The sequence below is a fragment of the Struthio camelus genome, chromosome 5, assembly GCF_040807025.1.
Source record: "Struthio camelus isolate bStrCam1 chromosome 5, bStrCam1.hap1, whole genome shotgun sequence".
Lineage (NCBI taxonomy): Eukaryota > Metazoa > Chordata > Aves > Struthioniformes > Struthionidae > Struthio > Struthio camelus.
In genome coordinates, this window is record NC_090946.1 from 71904932 (window position 1) to 71924873 (window position 19942).

The window sequence follows — 19942 nt, forward strand, 5'->3', positions numbered from 1 at the left end:
TCAGTATGCCTCCTCCTTTATTTTAGAGGTTGAAGTTTTCTATTCAGGAACTCTGCTTGACATCCCCTTCCCCCCCAACACACACACACCCTCCCCTGGTAACAGGAGAGAAATCCAGTTTATGAGGTACCACTTTTTTTTGACTACACATTTAGAGGGAATTAGAGACATAGTCCAATGAAACAACTAAAGCAATTTAATAGATCACTGCAACCAGAGGGGCAGCTTCACAGACCCACTGTCTTCCTTGCACCAGGTGTAACAAATTCAGCTGGTCTCAACTCACTGATCTGATTCTGCTCAGTAAACTAGAAGAAAGCCAACCCATCAAGGAATAGCAACTATATTTTGATAGTTTAGCAAATTGAATCATATCTCTGATGAGTCTGAGGGACAGCCACACCAGCACAAGGGAGAAAGGCAGAGAGGGGAATGCAGTCTTTCTGCAGTGGCAGGGATCTTAGCACAGTTCACAGAGGCAAACAGTCAACATAAGGACTCCCCAGTAGTTCAGTCGATGCAAACTTGGCCTGCCATGGCGCTGACTCCTGTGCAGCTGTACAGTAAGTTGGCTAAGTGAGCTGATGGAATTAAATGAGAATTCCTTTTTTTTTTTTGGGGGGGGGGGGTACTTTTGTTCTCATACAGAACACCACCACAAAGTGGGAAACAAAAGATCACGGGGACAGGGCCTTAGATCAGCTTACAGCGCTACAGAACAGTACCTGGTATTTTGTTTGCTGACTCAAGCCTGCAACACTATGCATGTAAGTATCCTGAATTGTTTTTCAGTTTGATCCAGTAGCAATGACTATGATAAATACAGGTGTGGCAGATCTTTCTGTTCACTTCACTTCCTTCTAAATAGCAGCATATAGTAGGACATTTTCTATGGCATTACACACCAGTTTCAGAACTTCCTTAGAGCTCCTGATCTAATTAAAAGGTCAATGAAAGTCAAACTTCTGCCTCAGAAAAAGGTCACAAAGACATGTGACAAGCAATTACTGCAACCAGTGACTGGAATATTTGGTGTAGTTGAAGCTGTTCAGAAACACAGAAGAGGAGGAACTCTCCAAATTGACTGAAAATATTATCAAGTCTAGTTCTAAAACTCATGTTAGCCATTTTTAGTGAAAGGTTCAAAGTCCTTTTTATCATTAATTTCATTTCTTCAGCTCCGTTTCACCTAATCCCACAGCCCAACCCTCCCTCTCTAGAGCATGAGCCCTAGAACCAAAGCCATTCTCATTCTGAAGCAGAAGCATGAAGTATTTAAACTCAACCAAATTGTGACGACTGGTCTGGTTGCATTGCAAAATCAAATCCAGGCTCCCTACCTTGCTCTGCTGCCTCCCATGCCTCTGGCTGAAGTGCTGAAGAGGAACACCATTTACAGCAGTGCTATTGTTCACTGAATTGGAGTACTAAAACTCATTACCAGCATAACACCGAGGCCAAGCAGGGCATAAACAGCAGGAAGAAGCAGTCTCCACGGTCACCCAAAAGTGAAGGGATTTCTCCCTGGGGTTTCAGAGAGTTCAGGGGGCAAGGGCATCTCCAGATGCTTGCTCAAAGAGGATGCAAAGAAGAAAGCGGAAAGGGAAAGAGAAATACCTTTCTTAGACTTTCAAGTTATGATGCAAACTTTATCTGGATCTACAAGTCTGGCACACCATTTCTACATGACGTCCAGTGGCACAGGACACGACTTCATCAAACAAGCCAGACAAACAAGAAAATAGCATTGATAGTTTAACTAGCACATACCTTGGAAAAAGCAACATGCTTTTCTTTTGCTATGCTACTTTTCCTTCACGTTCAACTCTGATTCAGCACATTTCAAAATTAGTCTATATTTATACCCGCACTTTCCAAATACTACTGTTAACATTTAAATTGAAAAAGGAAAGTCTAGGTTTTGCAGTGAAAAGAAGTCTACTAGAAATCTACAAGGAGCTCCTAAATCTTGCCTCAGATGTAGATTTCTAGAGATGGAGTTAAACTGTGCTACACGTACTGCTAGCAGTACAGGATATTTAAAAAAAAAAAAAAAAAACCTCATGGCTCTACAAAGCCAAAAAAATGACACTAGTAAGAAATGAACAAAGAAGCTTGCAAAATTCTGTTCTAGTGTTGCTTAAGCTACTAGTCTGCTAAGAAGCTCCAACTAATTATTCTGACGTTTCAAACTGACCTAGTTCATAACTTCTACTATTAACTAAGAATAAAAATCAATTTCAAACTTACTTTGAAGCAATTTTTTTGAAAACACATTGAGTATCTCTGAAAAACACATTTTGGACAAGGTAGAATTTGGAATATTAGATACATAACAGTTAATACTATTTCAAAATTTTGAAGTCATCCTTTTAATCAAATAGTCACCTACAGGAATGTCAAATCCTGGAACAGTAAATGTGAATTCTTAAAATCCAATGGATTTAGAGCGTGACTAAAGAACTTTAAGATTGCACATATATGCAAAGTGTTTATAGAATAAGAATCTAAAACCAGAAAAACATTATGCCTTTTTCTAGAGACGTTTAAAAGTCTCCAAACATTCTAAATTAGCTTTTTTTTTTTTTTTTTAGCACAGCTGTGATGAAGTTCGTCCTTGTTCTCTTCCTCTCAATCTACAATTTTTCCCTCCTTTCTGTACCCCACTTTTTCCTTTTCCTAATTTAGGTACAACACCCTGAGTAAGCTCTCTTTCCTCTTATCCCAAAAGGGTGTGCAGCATGAAACACATTTTTGCTTTTCTTTTGTTTTGATACTTTTACCCCCATCTTTTCTTACCATCTTTGCCATGTTATCTTTCAAAAATTCTTAAATACAGTTTCTGGTTCATGATTTTGGACAATTTTGTTAATCCTCAAACAGACTGGGCGACCACACTAATACATAATTTAATAGAAAAAGTACATGCTTCTAGGCTTTCACAAGCTTCTTGCAGTCTCCTAGACCGCTTATATCCACCACACTACCATTCTGAAATATAACATACCTCCTATTACGCACTGCCCAGAGTGATCAGAAGTAGCCCATGCTCACTGGCTTCTAGGTTCCCCCTCTTTCTCGCACATACTTGAAGCCAGCAAAAAATAAAAAGCCTTATCTTAGCTCATACCAGATACTGTTCTTCCTCAGTCTTAAAGTTACTTCAATTGAAATATGGAAAGAATTTCAGTCGCCACGCTCCCAGTTCTAAATACTACATTTGTTACACCTTCACTTCCTGCTCCTCCACTCTTCAAAGTGGGCATGTCAATTTGAGGATCATCCCAATGAGTTTTTATATCAGATACAGTATCTGACACAGCATTCTGCATTTGGGCTTCTCGTTTCAAAGACAACTTTTCAGCTTTCCACACTCCTCTTAAACTCAGAGAAAGAGTAAGATGACCCATATGCCATCTTTGTTTAATAAGAATTGCATCCATAGTCCTTTTGCCCTAAGATTTATTTTCACCCATTTAAGCAGAGAATTCCAACTCCTAGCTCATTTATGGACCACCTAAGCAGGGCCTACTGATTTGAAAATGGAAAATCAAGCACCATGACATCCAGAACAAGCTTGTGCCAGGCTAACAATTTAAAACTTTCAACTGTTCTACAGGCTCCATTCAGCTGGCTTCCAACCTTTTCCTTTACTCATAGTGGGAAAGAATAACCAAAAGTTTGCATGCTCCAGTGCAATGGCAGGGTGAGCATCTGTGTACCAGTACAAATGCCACTATCAGACCGTATTAGTGTGGAATAGCTTTTAGAATTTTCAATTTCCAAAGTACAGTTCCTGCAGGAACCATCAAGATGCATTAATTTCCTTCACAAATCTTCTGATATAGAGAAAAAGAATGTAGCCTCTGAGGAGGCCACAAAACACTCTAAATTGTTGCAAACTAGTAGAGATGAAGTCAACAATTTACAAAGAGAAAAGCCAAATAGTTTTTTGACCTCTTCCACTTCATTATGCACCATTTTAACTCTATCCCACTCTTTTTTTCCTCTTTCTTCATACAGAATTTTATATTTTCCTTCAACAATTTCTCTCTAATGTCATCTAAATAAACCTTGGCTACTTTGATCATTCAGGGATTGTTCCAGCTCTGAAGTCATTTTTTCCACTTGCCTTGACTGATGTTCAGTCCCAAAACCACAATCTTTAAAAGACTGTCACATTTTTCATTCTTGTTACTGTAGTTTAGACACATTAGTTTATTGTTGACGCTAGTACTGCAGAGCTGAGACTACACGATCCTTTTGCTCCATAAACATACTTGAAATATTCTAATGGAAGTCTGGAAGAGATGGAATCTTTAAAATTTTCTTCACTTTATCATCTCCAAATTTCTCAATATTTATATTGCTTACATCCTTTTTATTAATCCACGTGAAAAAGGTGCACAGGCCTGCTTGTTTAGTAACACATCATTCCATTTTTGGTTCACCACTCTGAGTTCAGTAAATACATGAACACGACAAAAGAGGTTTTAACCTGTTGGCAGTTTCACAGCCTTTAAAGTAACATGCAAGTCTTGATCTAGTTTTCATGGACAGGTGCACGTACAACCCAAACGTGGCAGTGGTCTCCGAGACAGACATACCAAGCAGAATTGAGGGGAAGGAAGAACGTGCTTATAAAGCTTCCATTTTTGTTGTTCAAACTTTCTGTATAGGAGTTTGAGTCTTGAAGACTATCCTTCCAGCAACTGCCCTAATATGAATACTTTAACAGCAACACAATTTCATTTTTATTATCATTTCTAAAAGTTCAGCTCGTGTTTCATACCTGCTTTGAATTTTAAAATCAAGTTCACAGCTGCAGCATTTTAACAAATAAGTAGCTCCATGAAGCCTTTAAAAAAATATTACGAACAGCTATGTGTTGAACTATTCTGTCCTATTACTTGTGTTAGCAACAACCGTCGTTTGTTTGAAATTCCTGTTACAGTGTTCAGGTAGTCGCTCCTACACAGGAAGAAAAATACACTAAATTTTATTGCAAGGTATCTTGTGATAGCCGAGTAGTTTGTGTAGTAGCCGGCGAAAGTTCACCCCGACAGCCTGTTCGGCTGCATTTTAAGGGAAGAGAGAAGCCAGGAGTGTTTACAACTGGATTCCATGAAATCAAAATTTAAGGAAGAATCACTATGAGAAACGCATTTTCAGAGAACTAAAAAAAATCATTTAGGGGAGTCATCCTTCTTGCATGAACATATTTTAACACAGCAGAAAAATCCAGAAGTCTAGAAGAAATCTTTCAGTTATCACAGATGAAGTTTTTCTTCAAGTATTATTAGTCCCATTTCTCTTCTTTAAAATCTTACTTAACAGACCTTTCAGTATGTAATCTCAACATAAGGTTTTTCTTAAAGTACAGGCTACCTGGTATTTCCAGAAGTGATGAAGATGGCTGATCCGACCACTGCTGTAGTGTATTGATCAACACTCAGGATTTTACGTGACGGTTGTTCAAGCCCTTTCTAACTGATGTACCTGCTTATTTTGAACTCAAATACTGCAGTCTTAATTCAAACCCTACAACTCCTCAGCAATCCATTTCTGGACAAGTGTTAAAAGTAGACAGTACTGATTTCCTCTTCCATGAATTGTTATGCACAGCTAAATTTATTTCCTTGCCAATTAATCTTTTGCACAAAAATGATAACTAACATTCACCACAAGTCCCTGAGAAAACGTAGCAGACAGGTTCTTAAGCGTATATGGGACACGATGGGGGGAGGGCAAGATGAGACGGAGATTGAAGTAAGAAGTAGGTCTTGTCCACGCTTCTCTCTTGCAGAAGGATAATATCCTTTATCTTCCACCAGCTGTCACCCATTTCAGAGTTCCCCATAGACTTCTGAAGGTAAATTACTGGAGCACATTTTTCAGTAAAGTCTTTGTATTATTCATTCTGTGGTCATCAAGCACGCACTTGAAGTAACAGCTACTATTACCAATGTGCACAGTGATACATTAGGGCCGCTAAAGCACAAGATCAGTGCACTGATGTGCAAGTATGCATTGCTGTTTCTCTAAATAAAGTATGGTGTTTCTCTAAATAAAGAGATTTAGTAAACAAGAAGAAATAAAAAGTCTGAGTAATTAAACAAAAGAGGAACCTGAGGACTTAAGGGGAGGACTTAAGGGGAGGGGAAGCACATTTCTCAGTTTAATGAGGTGAGACTCAGCCCAAAAAGAATTTACTGCCATTACTTCACTCATATCATGTTTTTTCCCTGCAAGGAATCTGTACAGTGTGCAGGTACATCCCAACAGAGAAGCAATATACTGAAATTGGAACGCAAGGTGAACAACTTTTGATACATCAACCACAAACACAGCAGAGTGCTTAGAACCAAAGCAATTGCAATAGCTACGCAAGACTTTGAACAAAGTTTCTTCCGAGAAACTAACACACATGATAAATTGCTCATGTACATACACAGTCATTACCCCCCAAAAGGCAAAGGACCATTATATTATACACAACTGTCAATGAATGCTTTTATGACATATCTGATTGTGTATATATTCTCTGATAAGGATGCCTATGAAATGTCCAAGTATTTAAGAATCATCAAAATTTCAAGAAAAATCTTATTACTCTCCCAAAAGGAAGTTGTTCTTTCTCCACAGGTACTCGGCTTCAAGCAATGCACTCAAAAACACAGATACAAATTCACTCTATGGAAAGTCAAGTGACTTACAATACCCTATTAATACAACACACAACTAAAAAGAAAGGAACGATAACGCAAGAAAGGTATCAGTTCTCGGGTTTTATCCCATTTATATGACTTTATCCTTATTTATTTTTCTTATTGTGCTATCTTCTATTCAGCAATGTATAATTTCCAAAACATTAAAATCATCATTGAGGGTCTTGGTTTGCTAGTGCAGTAGCGTTAAGAAAGAATAACAGCACTAAAAACTGTACTTCAAGTCCATTTGCAAATACATTACACAAGCTCTGATTTTACAGAGGAAAACAAAAACTAGTGAATATCTCCCATTAGATCTTTCCAGCTACGAGGAAAATTTTAATTTCACCCTGTTGTTAGTAGACTCATCCATTGTTAGATACAAGAATATGAAGAATTCTGCTAGAGATCCCTTCGCCGTACCATTCTCAGATCTAGCAGAACAGATTCAGACACCCAGTCATGCAGGGATTGCAGGGTTCTCTGAAGGCTACATGTAACAAAGCTTTAAAATATTTTAACTGTTATCAAGACTAACAACTAGACATAAGGAAACCAGCAGTAGACATAAAACACAGGTTCAAAGTCCTAAAAACCTGTTCTGGTAACGCTGTTCCAGGAACAAGGAAACTTGCTTTTTAGTACATGGCACAACAACACGAACAAAAATTTAGTTTAGTTCCCTATCATTCACAAGCCCAAAATTTAGTTAAAAGTTTGTCAATACTTCTATTCAGATCACACGGTAAAATGCCAACCAGTCAGGGTAAATAACTGAGTACTGAAAAAAATGAATGGCGAATTTATGCAAGCTGTTTGAACTACTTTGTCTACAACAAAAAAATGATTCTATATCACATATCTTTCATTCCGAGAATTATGAAGAACAACTCTTTCCTCTTAAAGAAATGTTATTTACGAGGATGTTTTTAATAAACTGGCTAACATACACAAAAAGATTTGTTAATACAGAAGCATGGAATAATTTAGGTTGGAAGAGACCTCCAAAGGTGATCTAATCCAGCACCTTGTTCAAAGCTGAGCTAATGTCAAAGTTAAACCAGACTGCTAAGGGCCTTGTCCAGCTGTCTCCATCCTGTAGGATGGAGAATCTACTACCACTCTGAGCCCCTGTCCTGATCACCCTTACGGCGAAGGATTTTTTCCTCTTGTACCTAATCAGAATTTCCCTTGCTGCAATTTGTATCCATTGCCTCTCATTCTTTGGCTGTGCACCTGAGACAAGTTTGCCTCTGTCTTCTCTCAAACCCCTGATGTGGCAGTTGAAGATTGCGATCAGATAGCCCCTTCAGCCTTCCCTTCTCCAGACTCTCCAAACCCAGGTGTCTCAGCCTCTTCCTGCACATCATATGCTTCAGGCCATCTGCTGGACCAACGCCAGTTTGCCAACACTTCTTCTGCACTGGGGAGCACTAAACTGGACACAGTACTCCAGGTGTGGCCTCAGAAATGCTGGACAGAGAGGAATAACTCACTTCCCTCAGCCTGCTGGCTGCACTCTTGCTGATGCAGTCCAGTATGCAGTTAGCCTCCATTTTCACAGTGATGCACTGTTGACTTATTTTCAACTAGTTGTTCACCAGGATCCTCAAATCTTTTTCTGCAAGGCTTCCTTCTAGCCAGTCATCTCCCAAACTGCAGTTTCGCGTGCAAGACTATGCTTTGTTGAATTTCATGAGGTTTCACGGTGTTAAGGAAAAATAATGCACCTATGCAAAAGATAAGTATAGAATGTAATCTCTGCTATCCCCACCCTCAAAAACTACCTTAATAATAAAACCTTTACAACATTTAATACTATCTGTAAGAGCAGTAAGAATTTATAATATTAGTAAGTTTGAGTCTGTCTAAATCAACCAAGGCACCTCTACTCCTGGTCTGAGTCGCTCAAATATATGCTCACCTTTACCTTTGAGAATAATTACTGCTGGACAGCTCAGTAAGAGCTGTAAAAGATTCTCCATCACTGAAATATTTTAAAATGAAAAATTTCCCCTTAAGATGTCAGGCCTTTTGTCTTTATAATCCAACTCGGATACAGTCAACTTCAGGATGCACAAGAATTGTTTATTTCCAGCTATGGACTTAGACCCGACTGGCCAAGCCCTCAAGAGCATATACAGGACAATAACCACAGTTTAGTTGCCCTAATAATGAGTAAATACTTCCAAGGGTAAGATAAAGCCAGTCCGTGGGCCTCATACAGCTCCCAATTAAGTTGCCCTACTGTATGCTATTATGTACCTGGCCAAATGAAACCACAATTTAAAAAAAAGTTAGATACTGTCATTGTTACAAGTAAGTTCAGCTTTGGGTTTTCTTGATTTTTGGAATAGAGATCTTCATTTATCAACATAAAGAAGTTAAAACTGTTGAGCCTAATTTCTCTGTGTAGTGATACCATGCTACATGACTAAAACATTTTACTACAACTAGTTAAATCTGGCATAGAAGGAAGGTTTTTATATTTCTTCTCTGTGACAAGACAGGCTAATTCATCTGCAAGTTAATCAGAAGATCTGCTCTTACAGATAGATGAACTGTTGTGAATTTAGGAAAAATACCATCTTACCCATATAAAGGCAGAAAGGTTTTCACACCAGAAACCCCAGCCTTTACCCTACACTCGTAACTCAACATCTCCTTTACTAGCTACCAGTTATTCCATTATGACCTTCACACCACTTTTAGCCATTTGCACATGTAAACATTTGCTTTTCCCTTTCTCCTGTAGTCAGTCAAATAGGGTGAGATTCTCAATCATAAAAACGTACTTTCTATTTTGGGGCAAGTAACACGAGGGTCCCAGGACAACAAAGCCATCCTAAAAGGAACCACTGCTAGCATGCGTTAAGATCCCACTCTTGTCTTAAAGAACATACAAACTAAAAGGAGAGAGAATTTGGAAGTTACATTACCATTTTACTCATGAACATAGATCAAATGATCACAGACTAGGTAACAGGTACCCAATTCCTTCATTTAAAATTTTCAATATGAACATCTCACTCAGAGGTAACAATACATACTGTATTCATCTTTGGGTCTGATGCTCCAAGAATAGTCAGAAACCTATGAACAAAGTTCCCCATTATGCAAATTTAGGCTGGAGAAAGAAGTGAGATGCTACAGCTAGAAACCAGATTAGGAGAAAAAAAACTAAGTATCTAACTTTTCTCTCCTCATTTTTAAACTTCCAAGCCATATGGCTGGGCTCCAAAATCTGCAGAACATCCACACTAGGTGTTCATCTCTTAGCGCTACGAAGAGACAAGGAGGACATGGCCATCACACACAGAAACTGGGGGGAAAAAATCTAACCAGTCTCATCGCAAGGAAGAGAGCTAAATTCAAAGACTAAACGCATGTTTCAAAATGCAAAGTTTTGGGAACTCATTTCAAAATTACAAAAGGATCTTCAGGCATGAAGTAACTCTGCTGCTAGTTCTACTCTACCTTAATTGCAGTAAAGCAAAACAAAAATACCAACAAATAAACAAAAAACACCACACAGGACACTCCAGCTTTCAATACTGATAATCCAAATCACGTTGGCAGCAATGAAGCTTGAAGTACAGAGTTCTGTGAAGAAGCAAACTTTTGGAGAAGGATGTATAAACCTAAAGACAGAAGCCATGCTGTAAGAGCAACTGAAATGCTAAGTAAGGCATACAGGCAACTGAGGCTACCCTCATCTGTCCCCAGGGTAAACATGGATCTCCAGAAGGGGGAAAAATCAAAGACAGAGAAATTCCAGAAGGGTGGAAAAAGGTTTAGGACGCCCAAGAAGCATTACCACACTATTATTAGAAACTTCTTCCTTTCTCAGATGAGGACAGAGGTTTTTCCCCTACCACTGCTCTAAAACAGATTTAAGTTTATTATGCCCTGCACTAAAAAAAAAAAAAGTTTTTTTTTTTTTTGGTGGGAGAGAGTATTTGCTGTTCCCCTCCCCCCCCCCAAGTTTCTGGAGTTCCATATGTCAAGCTGTACTAGACGGAGATGTGCACAGACGAAGGAGATGGGTAAGACAGGATAAAGCATTGTAAAAGAACCACTGTCTGTCCTCTCTTCCTCTACCACCAGTATACTCGCCAGGCCTCATTTTTAATTGAGGCTTTTGAACTGAATTAGAGTATGAATCATTTTTATGTACATACAGAGAATTTCTAGCAACACAAAAGTTTTTCTGTAAGTCTCATCTTTTCAGGGAACAGATCAGTTCCTAGGCTAAGGTACCATTACTATCAGGGGAACCATAATATACAACAAAAATATACTCCTATAGTGGTTGTCTTATTTTGGGCAAAGTTAAACCTTCTATGAAAAGAAAGGGCGAATCCACGTCCCATGAACAACACAATCGCAATAAAAGCACATTATTGATAGAACAGCTGCAACTCTGCTTTAAGGCTGATCTAAACTAGTACAGACTTCTGAGTTATACTTAAATGAGTTTAAATCTGGCTTGCACTACTTTATCTTGCACTGATTTTTTTTGATGAAAACTAAAACAATATAACCCAAGATTAAGCTGAATTAAATGTCAAGGCAGAATTTTGTATAATTTTTGTAAAATCATCAATACGCACACCTCATTAAACCGGCATAAATATGTTGCAAGCAGGCCTTCACTAAGCTATTATCTGTGTTTATTTTTATGGTGGAGAACAATTATACCTGGTGAAAAGCATTTGGGATATATCTGGCATTGATGCTGTTTCTGATTTCCATTAGCCTTCTCGGGAAAGGCACCCATTTACGTAGTCAGTCCTCAGTGGCACCGCGCTTGAGCAAATTAAGAACCAGATCTTAGCCTTCATTAACATGTATCCGATTAATAAACTCCATACATTTAAGGATTCAATATTCAGTGAAGACATACTCAGCGCTTTGCAAAGCTCGGACTCCTCTGTTGAGGTCCTGAGTTGGAGATCCAGAGGTATCAGTTACATTTGAAGCTTTAGGCCATGGTTAAGTAATAACAGGTTTCAGTGTTAAGACCCTGATGACATGAATGACAGAAATTAAGATCTCAGGCACTTCAGGATGCCTAAGGCCTCAGCTGGCAATGATGGATGCACATACTTAATCTGAATGCTCCCTAAGTATATCTACAGACATGATTACTTAGGTCTATGCAAAATCAAGGCTTAAGAAAACAGCGTGCAGTTTCATATTGAAGAAAGCTACATTCATTATAGGGAACAAAGGTTGTTACAAATGAGAGGTTGCATTTCAACAATCTGCATATGTTGATGAAAAATAGAGTGCAATATTTTAGCATGAGAAGACGGTTAAAGAGAATAGATCACATGGAACCACAGACCAAATGCACTTAAAAATATTTTTTTAATACTAGAGCTTCAGTCAGACACAATAGTGAGCTTGATACAAGCTACTCAGTAACTGTATTAAGACTAGATTGAAATTCCCAAGTGTACCTTGTGAAAGCCTCAGAAAACCAACCTCAGCTGTTTAAAGCATTATCAAAGGCAAAAATCTAGTAAAAAAGCTTTAACAAGTCATTTTCCCACTTTTCCAAACAGATTTCCTTGTGGTCCATCATCCTATTCATCTTTTACCTATTCATAGGTAAATCTAAACATAAACCCACACAATTATTCCTAACCCTAGGCACTACATTCTGTTAGGGGCTCTGATACATTTGTGATCATTTAGGCAAGTATTACAATTCTTCTTTTTTTAATACCCATCTCAAAACAGCTGGCATGAACTGCCTCAAATTACAGAAGACATAAAATGCAGATTTTACAAGTTTGAAGAATCTCAAGTACTTTAACAGCCCCAAATAACCTCAGTTATAGATCAACATTTCTAAAAACCAATACATCAGTATGTAATCATAAAGCAAAATTAGCTTGCTATAAAATACACTAATGAAACAAGTATTTTCAGTTCTGACTCACAGTTAAAACCATTTGTTTCCAGTAGGTGTACAAGAACGGATTTACTCCCACATATGAATTATTTGCAAGAAAAGGTTAGTTCAACTTCAGCTGATAAAAAGTTCATTGCTCTGAACCTGCTGACTAAACCGACATCCAGGCAGTTTCTCTCCAGTGATAACGCATAACTGGTGCCAACCACAGAAGTTTTAATGACTTAAACGAAGAATTTTCTTAGCAAAATTCAGCTGATAGTAGTACCACCTATGAAAAATAATATTAAAATCATGAGCATTTCTAAGAGAAACAAGTCAGAAAAATGTTAGATTTATGGGATGCTTATGAAACATTGTTTCTGTTATTTTATAAGTGATCTCGTACCACAAACAAGAGACTTCTAGCTGCACACATTTTTCTATATGAAGATAAATTTACCAATGACTTCTCTACTCCTTCCCGACTTTTCATATATAAACAAAGTTAAAATACAAGATATAGGTCATGGCCTTAAACACACCACCCAGTTCCTCAAGCGCTCTGTAAAGACAGTCACTATTTATCAGCAATTCTACCCACAGGAGAAAAGTGATACTGACTTCCTTCTATGGGACAAATGACAAGCTGTGCCTAAGATGGCTGTCATTTTAACAGCATATGCCAATGTATAGCTCATCCTCCAAACCACATTCCTTTCACACTGTCAAAATATCATTTTGGCATGCAATACCAGTATTTCACAAAATAAAACATTACAGTAAAACTCGTATTAAAAGATACGGCCTCATCCTTTAAATAACACGTTAGAACAGATACCACAAAGGGTCCATCACACATATAGCAACAAGCTTTGAACCTCATGCCTTCAGATCACTAACCCTGACTACAACTCTATTAAAGCTAATAAGGCAGTTTTTGCAATTCTTTGACAAAGCAGATAGAGGATGGCAGAACAGGGAACTCCGGCTGACATTCAGCCTCTTGTTCATCAGCTCTCTTCATTACCCAGCTAAGTTCACTTCTTTCTTATGCCCAACAGGCTTATCGCTGACTGCACAGCTTTTCCCTGCACAGAGAAGAAAATATATGACACAAGCTAGCAGAGGATGGGGACGCTTTCTGAGAACATTTCTGCGGGCAGGGGAGGAGGTTGTAAAAGGGGAGGAATTTGAAAATTAACAAACCATGAAGTTAAGAGATAAGGCATTATCAAGTGGCACTTTTTCCTAATGCAACCCAAAAAGGCTACCAACAAAAAAAAAACCCTCATAAACAGCCCTCAAAATCTGACACCACTAAGTTCATCGCAAAAAATAGTTAGGAATGGTTTTTGTCTTCTATACCAGTAACATGCTCAGCCACACACCATGCCTCCACCTTTACCTGTAGGCTTTTATAGTACATCAGCATCTGTGGCAGTCAGAGGACAAGGTCTACTCTGCAGCTAGTTTTGAAGACGCTCTAATGCAGAGCTGGAAAGACCTGTTCTCAGTCACATCTGCACTCAGCATTGACCTTCTGAATGTAACTGATTACAGAGAAAATGTAGGCTCTAAATTCTTCTCAAGGAAAGACCACCCTGCAAGACCCATTTTCATTTGAAACGTTAAGGTGCCTCTTTAAGGAGAAACAGAGGGAGGAGAAAGGTGGTTTGGGGGTAGGCCAACTACTTGCAAAGCTCAGTTAGGGTCCTGTTTTTGCTCCCCCGACAGCAAGCTCTAAAACCTTAAGTATCAGCCCTTACAGTGACCCAAAGTTACTAATTTGTAACTCACTGCATTGAGGCATCACAGCAGCAACTTTTCTGGTGAACTTCCTGTGCAAGATTTTTCCATCTGTCACCCAGTCTCAAATGTAATAGGTATATCCCCAAAAGCGGTAGTGTGAGGCTAGGCCAGAGAGGTTGTTGCGAGTGCTCTGCACATTTTTCTCTCCTCTAGCCCCGAGCGGGAATATGTTGCTGCTACCACTACAGCATCCACTGTCTATTATGCCAGGCTGTCTCCAAGGGTCTGGCAGCAGGTGCCCAGCTGGCCTATCCATGCCATTCACTGGCAATCTTCTTCCTCTTCCCCAGAGCTTCAGGCCCCCAACAGTAAGTTCCTCTCACAAAAAACCAGAACACCAGCCCAGCTGAGTAGCAGACTTAGACAAACTGAGAATATAGAAGAAAAGTTATGAGTCATCTGTTTGAACGCTAGCTTACCTGGAGGAATTGTCCACAGAAGTATCCCGTGCACCTACCTCAAGGAAAAATCACTACATTTCAGATCAGCCCAAACTAGTCTGACATTGGCTTTGAGGTGTTCTCACAGAGAAGACCAGCCATCATATAGTCCCAAGAGTGAGACAACAGTGAAGCAACTATGTGGGGACACGTGCCATCTTGCCCTCTGCAGCGTGCCAGCGGTACAAAACAGGGTCAGGGGAAACAAAGGCTGGAGCAACAGAGTCTATGCAGCACCAAGAGCATTTTGAACACAAATAAAAGCCCATTCTGGTCAGACTCTTCTCTGAACATTCTTGCATATTAGCCTCGAACAGTGCCAGTAGCTGTTCAAAAATGGAGCAGCCGGTTGTGCCAGTCTCTGCTCACTAGAAGAAAAGGGCAGTAAGCACCAGCTACAGCCAGCAAAAATAGCTCCTGTAAAACAAGGTGATGTCATATGTGCATGCATACGGTGTTAGCCAGCAAGGTGCCCTGTGAGCAGCCATTCTAAGGCTCCAGCACATCTGGCACCAGGTAATAAGAGATTCAGATCATCTGGCATGACTGAACAGGGGGCTCCATTCAGAGGAATGCACTGTATCTGAAAGCCAAAGGAGGGGTGATGCACAGGTGCCTGAGCTGTAGCCGTGCTGGTCAACCATTCGCGTAGTTCTCTTCTCATCACGCCAAACAAGGGTGAGCATACTCCTTTCACAGGCAGAGTCTTTCAGGAGGTGCCTCTGCAGTGCGAAGATCATACCACTCTGCAGTACCCCAGCACTGGCATGCTAGCAAAATCCATCTGATAACTCCAAAGGCCACATACCCTTCCCTGTGCTTGTCTCTTCCAGAGCAGCAGGACAGCTTTATGTAGTATATACTAGTGACCTAGGTCAGCTTTAGATGAGGGAAGTACTGCCACACACTCTGGGACCATGCAGATTGTTTTACAGGCTCTCTGGTACACCAGAAGGGCTAGGCAGTCCCAACAGCTCCCAAGATTGCAGCTAGATTGCTCTCCTGACAGCCCTAGTGGGCCAGAAGGGCCAGCAGAGATGGCCAAGGAGTCTCGCTTCAAAGGCACAAGGGCTGTAGCAGCCCAGTTTCAGTGATAACTTTCAGAGAGCAATGAGAAAGTATAAATAGAACAGGACTGTGAGGATTCTTTATTCTATTTCTCACTCTAGGAGCAGCATATGTAGCAACAGTCTAGAGAACACTAAGCACAGAGTTGGCAAATTCTTTCTGAACATGGAAGACTAGGGTTACATGCAAGTCTGCTATGCAAGAGAGTTGGATTCAATTCCCACTAAGAATACTGAGCATTATTTCAATATCTGTTATATAAGCAACATAATGATAATCTGTTGGATGAGACCTTATTCAGTAAGGATTATAAATAAAAGCAAACTGGAAGAAAAGGACTTTTGAATTCCTAACTTGCAGCTCAGCTAGCCCTTCTCCAAAGATACTTGGATAAAAAAAAGTTTATTTTACTTCCAGTACAGGGAAAACGTAGTACATTTGAGAGCTCCATTCACCATGACAGAGCTACAATTGCCAAGGTTAAAATGGCAGATCCTTACATTTCTAAGGAGATGGCAGTCACAGGCTGCCTCGAGGAAAATGGCCACACCCTACACTCTTCTATGGTTAGGGAATAGTTTGGAAGAAATAAGCCTGTGGCAGGACTGTCAGGAAGCAGTAGCTATGTTTACAGGACAGAAGCTATGAGATCCACTGTTCCTGGCTCACCAATCTCTGCCGGTGAAGCACAAAGCTTCTACAGAGGTTCTGTGACTCGGAGAAGCTGTCCTAAGTGTCACAGGGTAACGTGGGACTTAATTTCCCACTCCTTGATTCCCCTCCTGCTCCACAATATAAGTGCTAGTGTGCTGGTCTCAGCGAGCAAATATCCACATCCAACAGCTATACTCGTTAACTCAACATCTCTTCTGCATCTGCATTCCCACAACCGGGAAAAACCTCTGCCTCATCCACCATGCCTGAACTCTACTTTCCCTTGTCAATTAGGAATGCCAACAATTCCATTAGCCACGCTTAACCATTTTAAGGGAAGTTTGTGTACGAGATACCTCACACCCAATGGTAAATCCAAAATGATAAAGAAATGCTAATTATGTTAAGGTTAAATTAAGCTGAGTTATACGTAGTTTATTTCCATTGTCAGTGATAAGTCTCCGTTTTGTCAAAAGGAAATTCTTTTTGTCTCCAGTTGATAAAGAAACATGCTGATCTTCAAAGTATAGCCCAAATATTTAACTGCAATCTCATGCCGCCACAGACACTTAGCAGCACAAGAAACTTGTGCACATCAATCCAGAATATCTTCTAACAGAGAAACAGACTGTAATTAAGACTGCACATCATGACATGAGGACGATTAGCATGTTTGGCATGGTATTTCCCTTACTAGCTGGAGGCAGAAACTAGTTCCTTGTCAGTGGAAACATACTGTGAGGGCATTAGGACACAGATAAAAGGTGTCTTGTTGTTGGCATTTATTTGTTTTTAACAGCTTGCAGGAAAGGGAGGAATGCACACTATCAACTTCAGTTTCTTTTAAGGGGATTCCTTGTTGATGGAACATAAATATACAGCAGTCCAGACTTAGGCCCATCCCCTTACCATGAAGGGCCTGGATTATAAACTTTTATCCCTACTCTACAGCACCAGATGGTAGCTCACATACATTTAAATTATTTATTGAATAGGCACTTTGTTATATTAGGGTAATCCCACGTTGCAGTAAGAACTACACACTATTTTTACTGCTAGCTATACTCTTCATCAAGTCAGTAACCTTTTCATATTCAGTGAACACACTAAACAGAATTAAAAGAAGTAATTTTATAAACAATTGGATAATCTGCCTCTCCATCACACAGAAGATGACAACATGGGGATCACTCTGTAAAACATAGCCACCAACAGTGCTATAGAAAAAATATATCATCCTTGGGCCTGCCTCAAATCCTTCCCTCAGCTTCAGGACTTAGAAGTACGATCCTGGTCTGATATGTAGCATTTAAGAGTTTGTAGCTGCTTGCTCATTCAAGCCAGCAAATTGAGAATAAGAGTATAAAACCAGATTGCACTTTGCAGAAGATGTACAAAGCTCCCACAACAAAACAAATAATCAATGTTCCCCTGCCTGCAGCCTTTCAGGGCAGATGTGATAAAGTGGTTAATTATTCAGTTGGCAATCGCATTACTGACGTCAATAGAAGAGTCCAGGAAGTGAATCCTCTTAGTTTGTTAGCGTATGACAAAGAGTGGTGGTCCCCACAGAAATTAAGGAGAACCAGCTGTCCCTATGTTTTAGGGCAGTAGTCTGTACCGCTAAAGACACACATTTGCATTTACTGAAGTAAAATGGCCACTCCCCCTCCCTTAGGAAGTCTTTTGTTTTGTTTTTTGAGAGAGATCTTTAAAAGCCTAATTAACTGTACGTGCATGGAACAGCTGATAAATGGGACAATATACTTGTGAGCAATGATCTCTCTCTCTCTCCACCCTTCCCTCCAATTCTTATTCCATGGAGAAGATAAGTCACCTTCACCATAAAGTATTATTCATAACCTACTGAGCTGAATAAACCTGTCAGCCACCATGACCACTTTAACACAGATTCATTTAGGCATACACCAGAGATAGATCTCTGCTATCCACATACCCGTACTCAATAGTTTTAACTAACGCGACAGGATAGAAAACTTTTATCCCAAGTACAATCACAAGGATACGTTTTTTTGTTGGGTTGGTTGTTTTTTTTTTTGTCAGCATGCTCTGACTATTGGAAGTTTCTCATTATCAGGTTGCTTAATGCTATGAAACCATTAAACAAAGCTGTTACAAAGGCTGCCTAGAACTACTCTGTCCTTCGGGGGTCTGCCCAGACTAAAAAGAATACATGGTGCACAGTAACTGTTTTCCCTCGAAGACACGCACACCCTCTCAACTAACAGCAACAAATCTGGCACAAGAGCTGTATTCATAGTCTGAGCCTTCGGCTTTCCCCCTCCTCCCCTCCCCCAGGTAGGAAACACTGAGGAGGCGCTGGATTAGCCTGACGTTCCGGGTTAAGCCGAGCAGGCTTTCAGGCCAAGGACACTTCGGTGCTGTTCCTGTTCCCGGCTGCCAAGCGGCCCGCTTGGGACCGAAGCGGCGCTGGGAGGGGACGGCAGGGGTCAGGCCCGGCTGGCGGCGGCTCCGCGTCCCGGGGCGGCGGCTCCGCACCCCGCCCGGCCGCCGGCGGCCACGGGCAGCGCACGCCCGGGGCCGGGCCGCCCTGCCCTGCCCTGCTCTCGCTGCCCCGCGCCCGGAGAGCACAAACCCTCCCCACCGGGGGGGGGGGCGGCCCTCCCCTCCCACCGGCCCGGCGCCGGCCCCCGCCGCGGCTCACCCCACTCGAGGAAGTCGGAGACGTATCGGTCGCGGCGCAGCGGCGAGTCGCGGCTGCACTCGGCGTAGACGCCGACCAGGAGGTCGAGCAGGGTCTCCACGCTGAGCACGCTGTCGTGCCGCTGCGGCCCGTCCAGCACCAGCTGCTCCAGCCGCTTCAGCCGCACCTTGGCCGACATGGTGCCGCGGCGGCGGCGGCGGCGGCGGGGGGGGGGGGGGGGGGGGGAGGCCGGGCCGGGTCGGGCCGGGCCGGGTCGGGCGGCGGCGAAGCCGGCGGACACAGGCGGGAGGCCGCGCTCAGCCGCGCCGCGCCCCGCGCCGCCTCTCGCCCCTCACGGCCGCGCCGCGGCCGAGCGGCTCCTTCCACGGGCTCCGCCTCGGGCCCGGCCGGTCCATGGACCGGACCCGGCCTCGCGCTCCGGCCCTCTCAGCGAGCACCCGGCGGCGGCTCCGCTCCCGCCCCTCCTCCCGGCGAGGGCCCCGCAGCGGCGGCGGCGGCTCCGCGCGTCTCGCAGGCGGCACCGAGCGGCCCCGGCCGGAGCCCGCGCCCCGCCCACCACGCAGCGTCCGCGCGCACCGACGTGGGCAGGGCTGCGCGCAGCCAGCGCGAGGAAGATTGGGGCCAGCCCCGCGCCGTAGTTGGGGGCGGGGAGAGAGCGGGCGTGTGGCAC

General features: G+C 41.8%; 1 protein-coding gene across 17 annotated transcripts in view; it reads right to left on the minus strand.

The window, feature by feature from the left end:
- The window catches only part of CDC42BPB (CDC42 binding protein kinase beta), a 98144-nt gene extending 78466 nt beyond the window's left edge, over window positions 1-19678 (minus strand). For all 17 annotated transcript variants that reach the window (XR_011141669.1, XR_011141668.1, XM_068947138.1 and 14 more), the window contains exon 1: window positions 19273-19678. Coding sequence is in view for 15 of the 17 variants with exons in the window: in XM_068947138.1 (XP_068803239.1) it covers window positions 19273-19450 (178 nt within the window). In the remaining 2 variants the exon portion in view is untranslated. The remainder of the gene's footprint in view (window positions 1-19272) is intronic.
- Window positions 19679-19942: the final 264 nt, after the last annotated feature.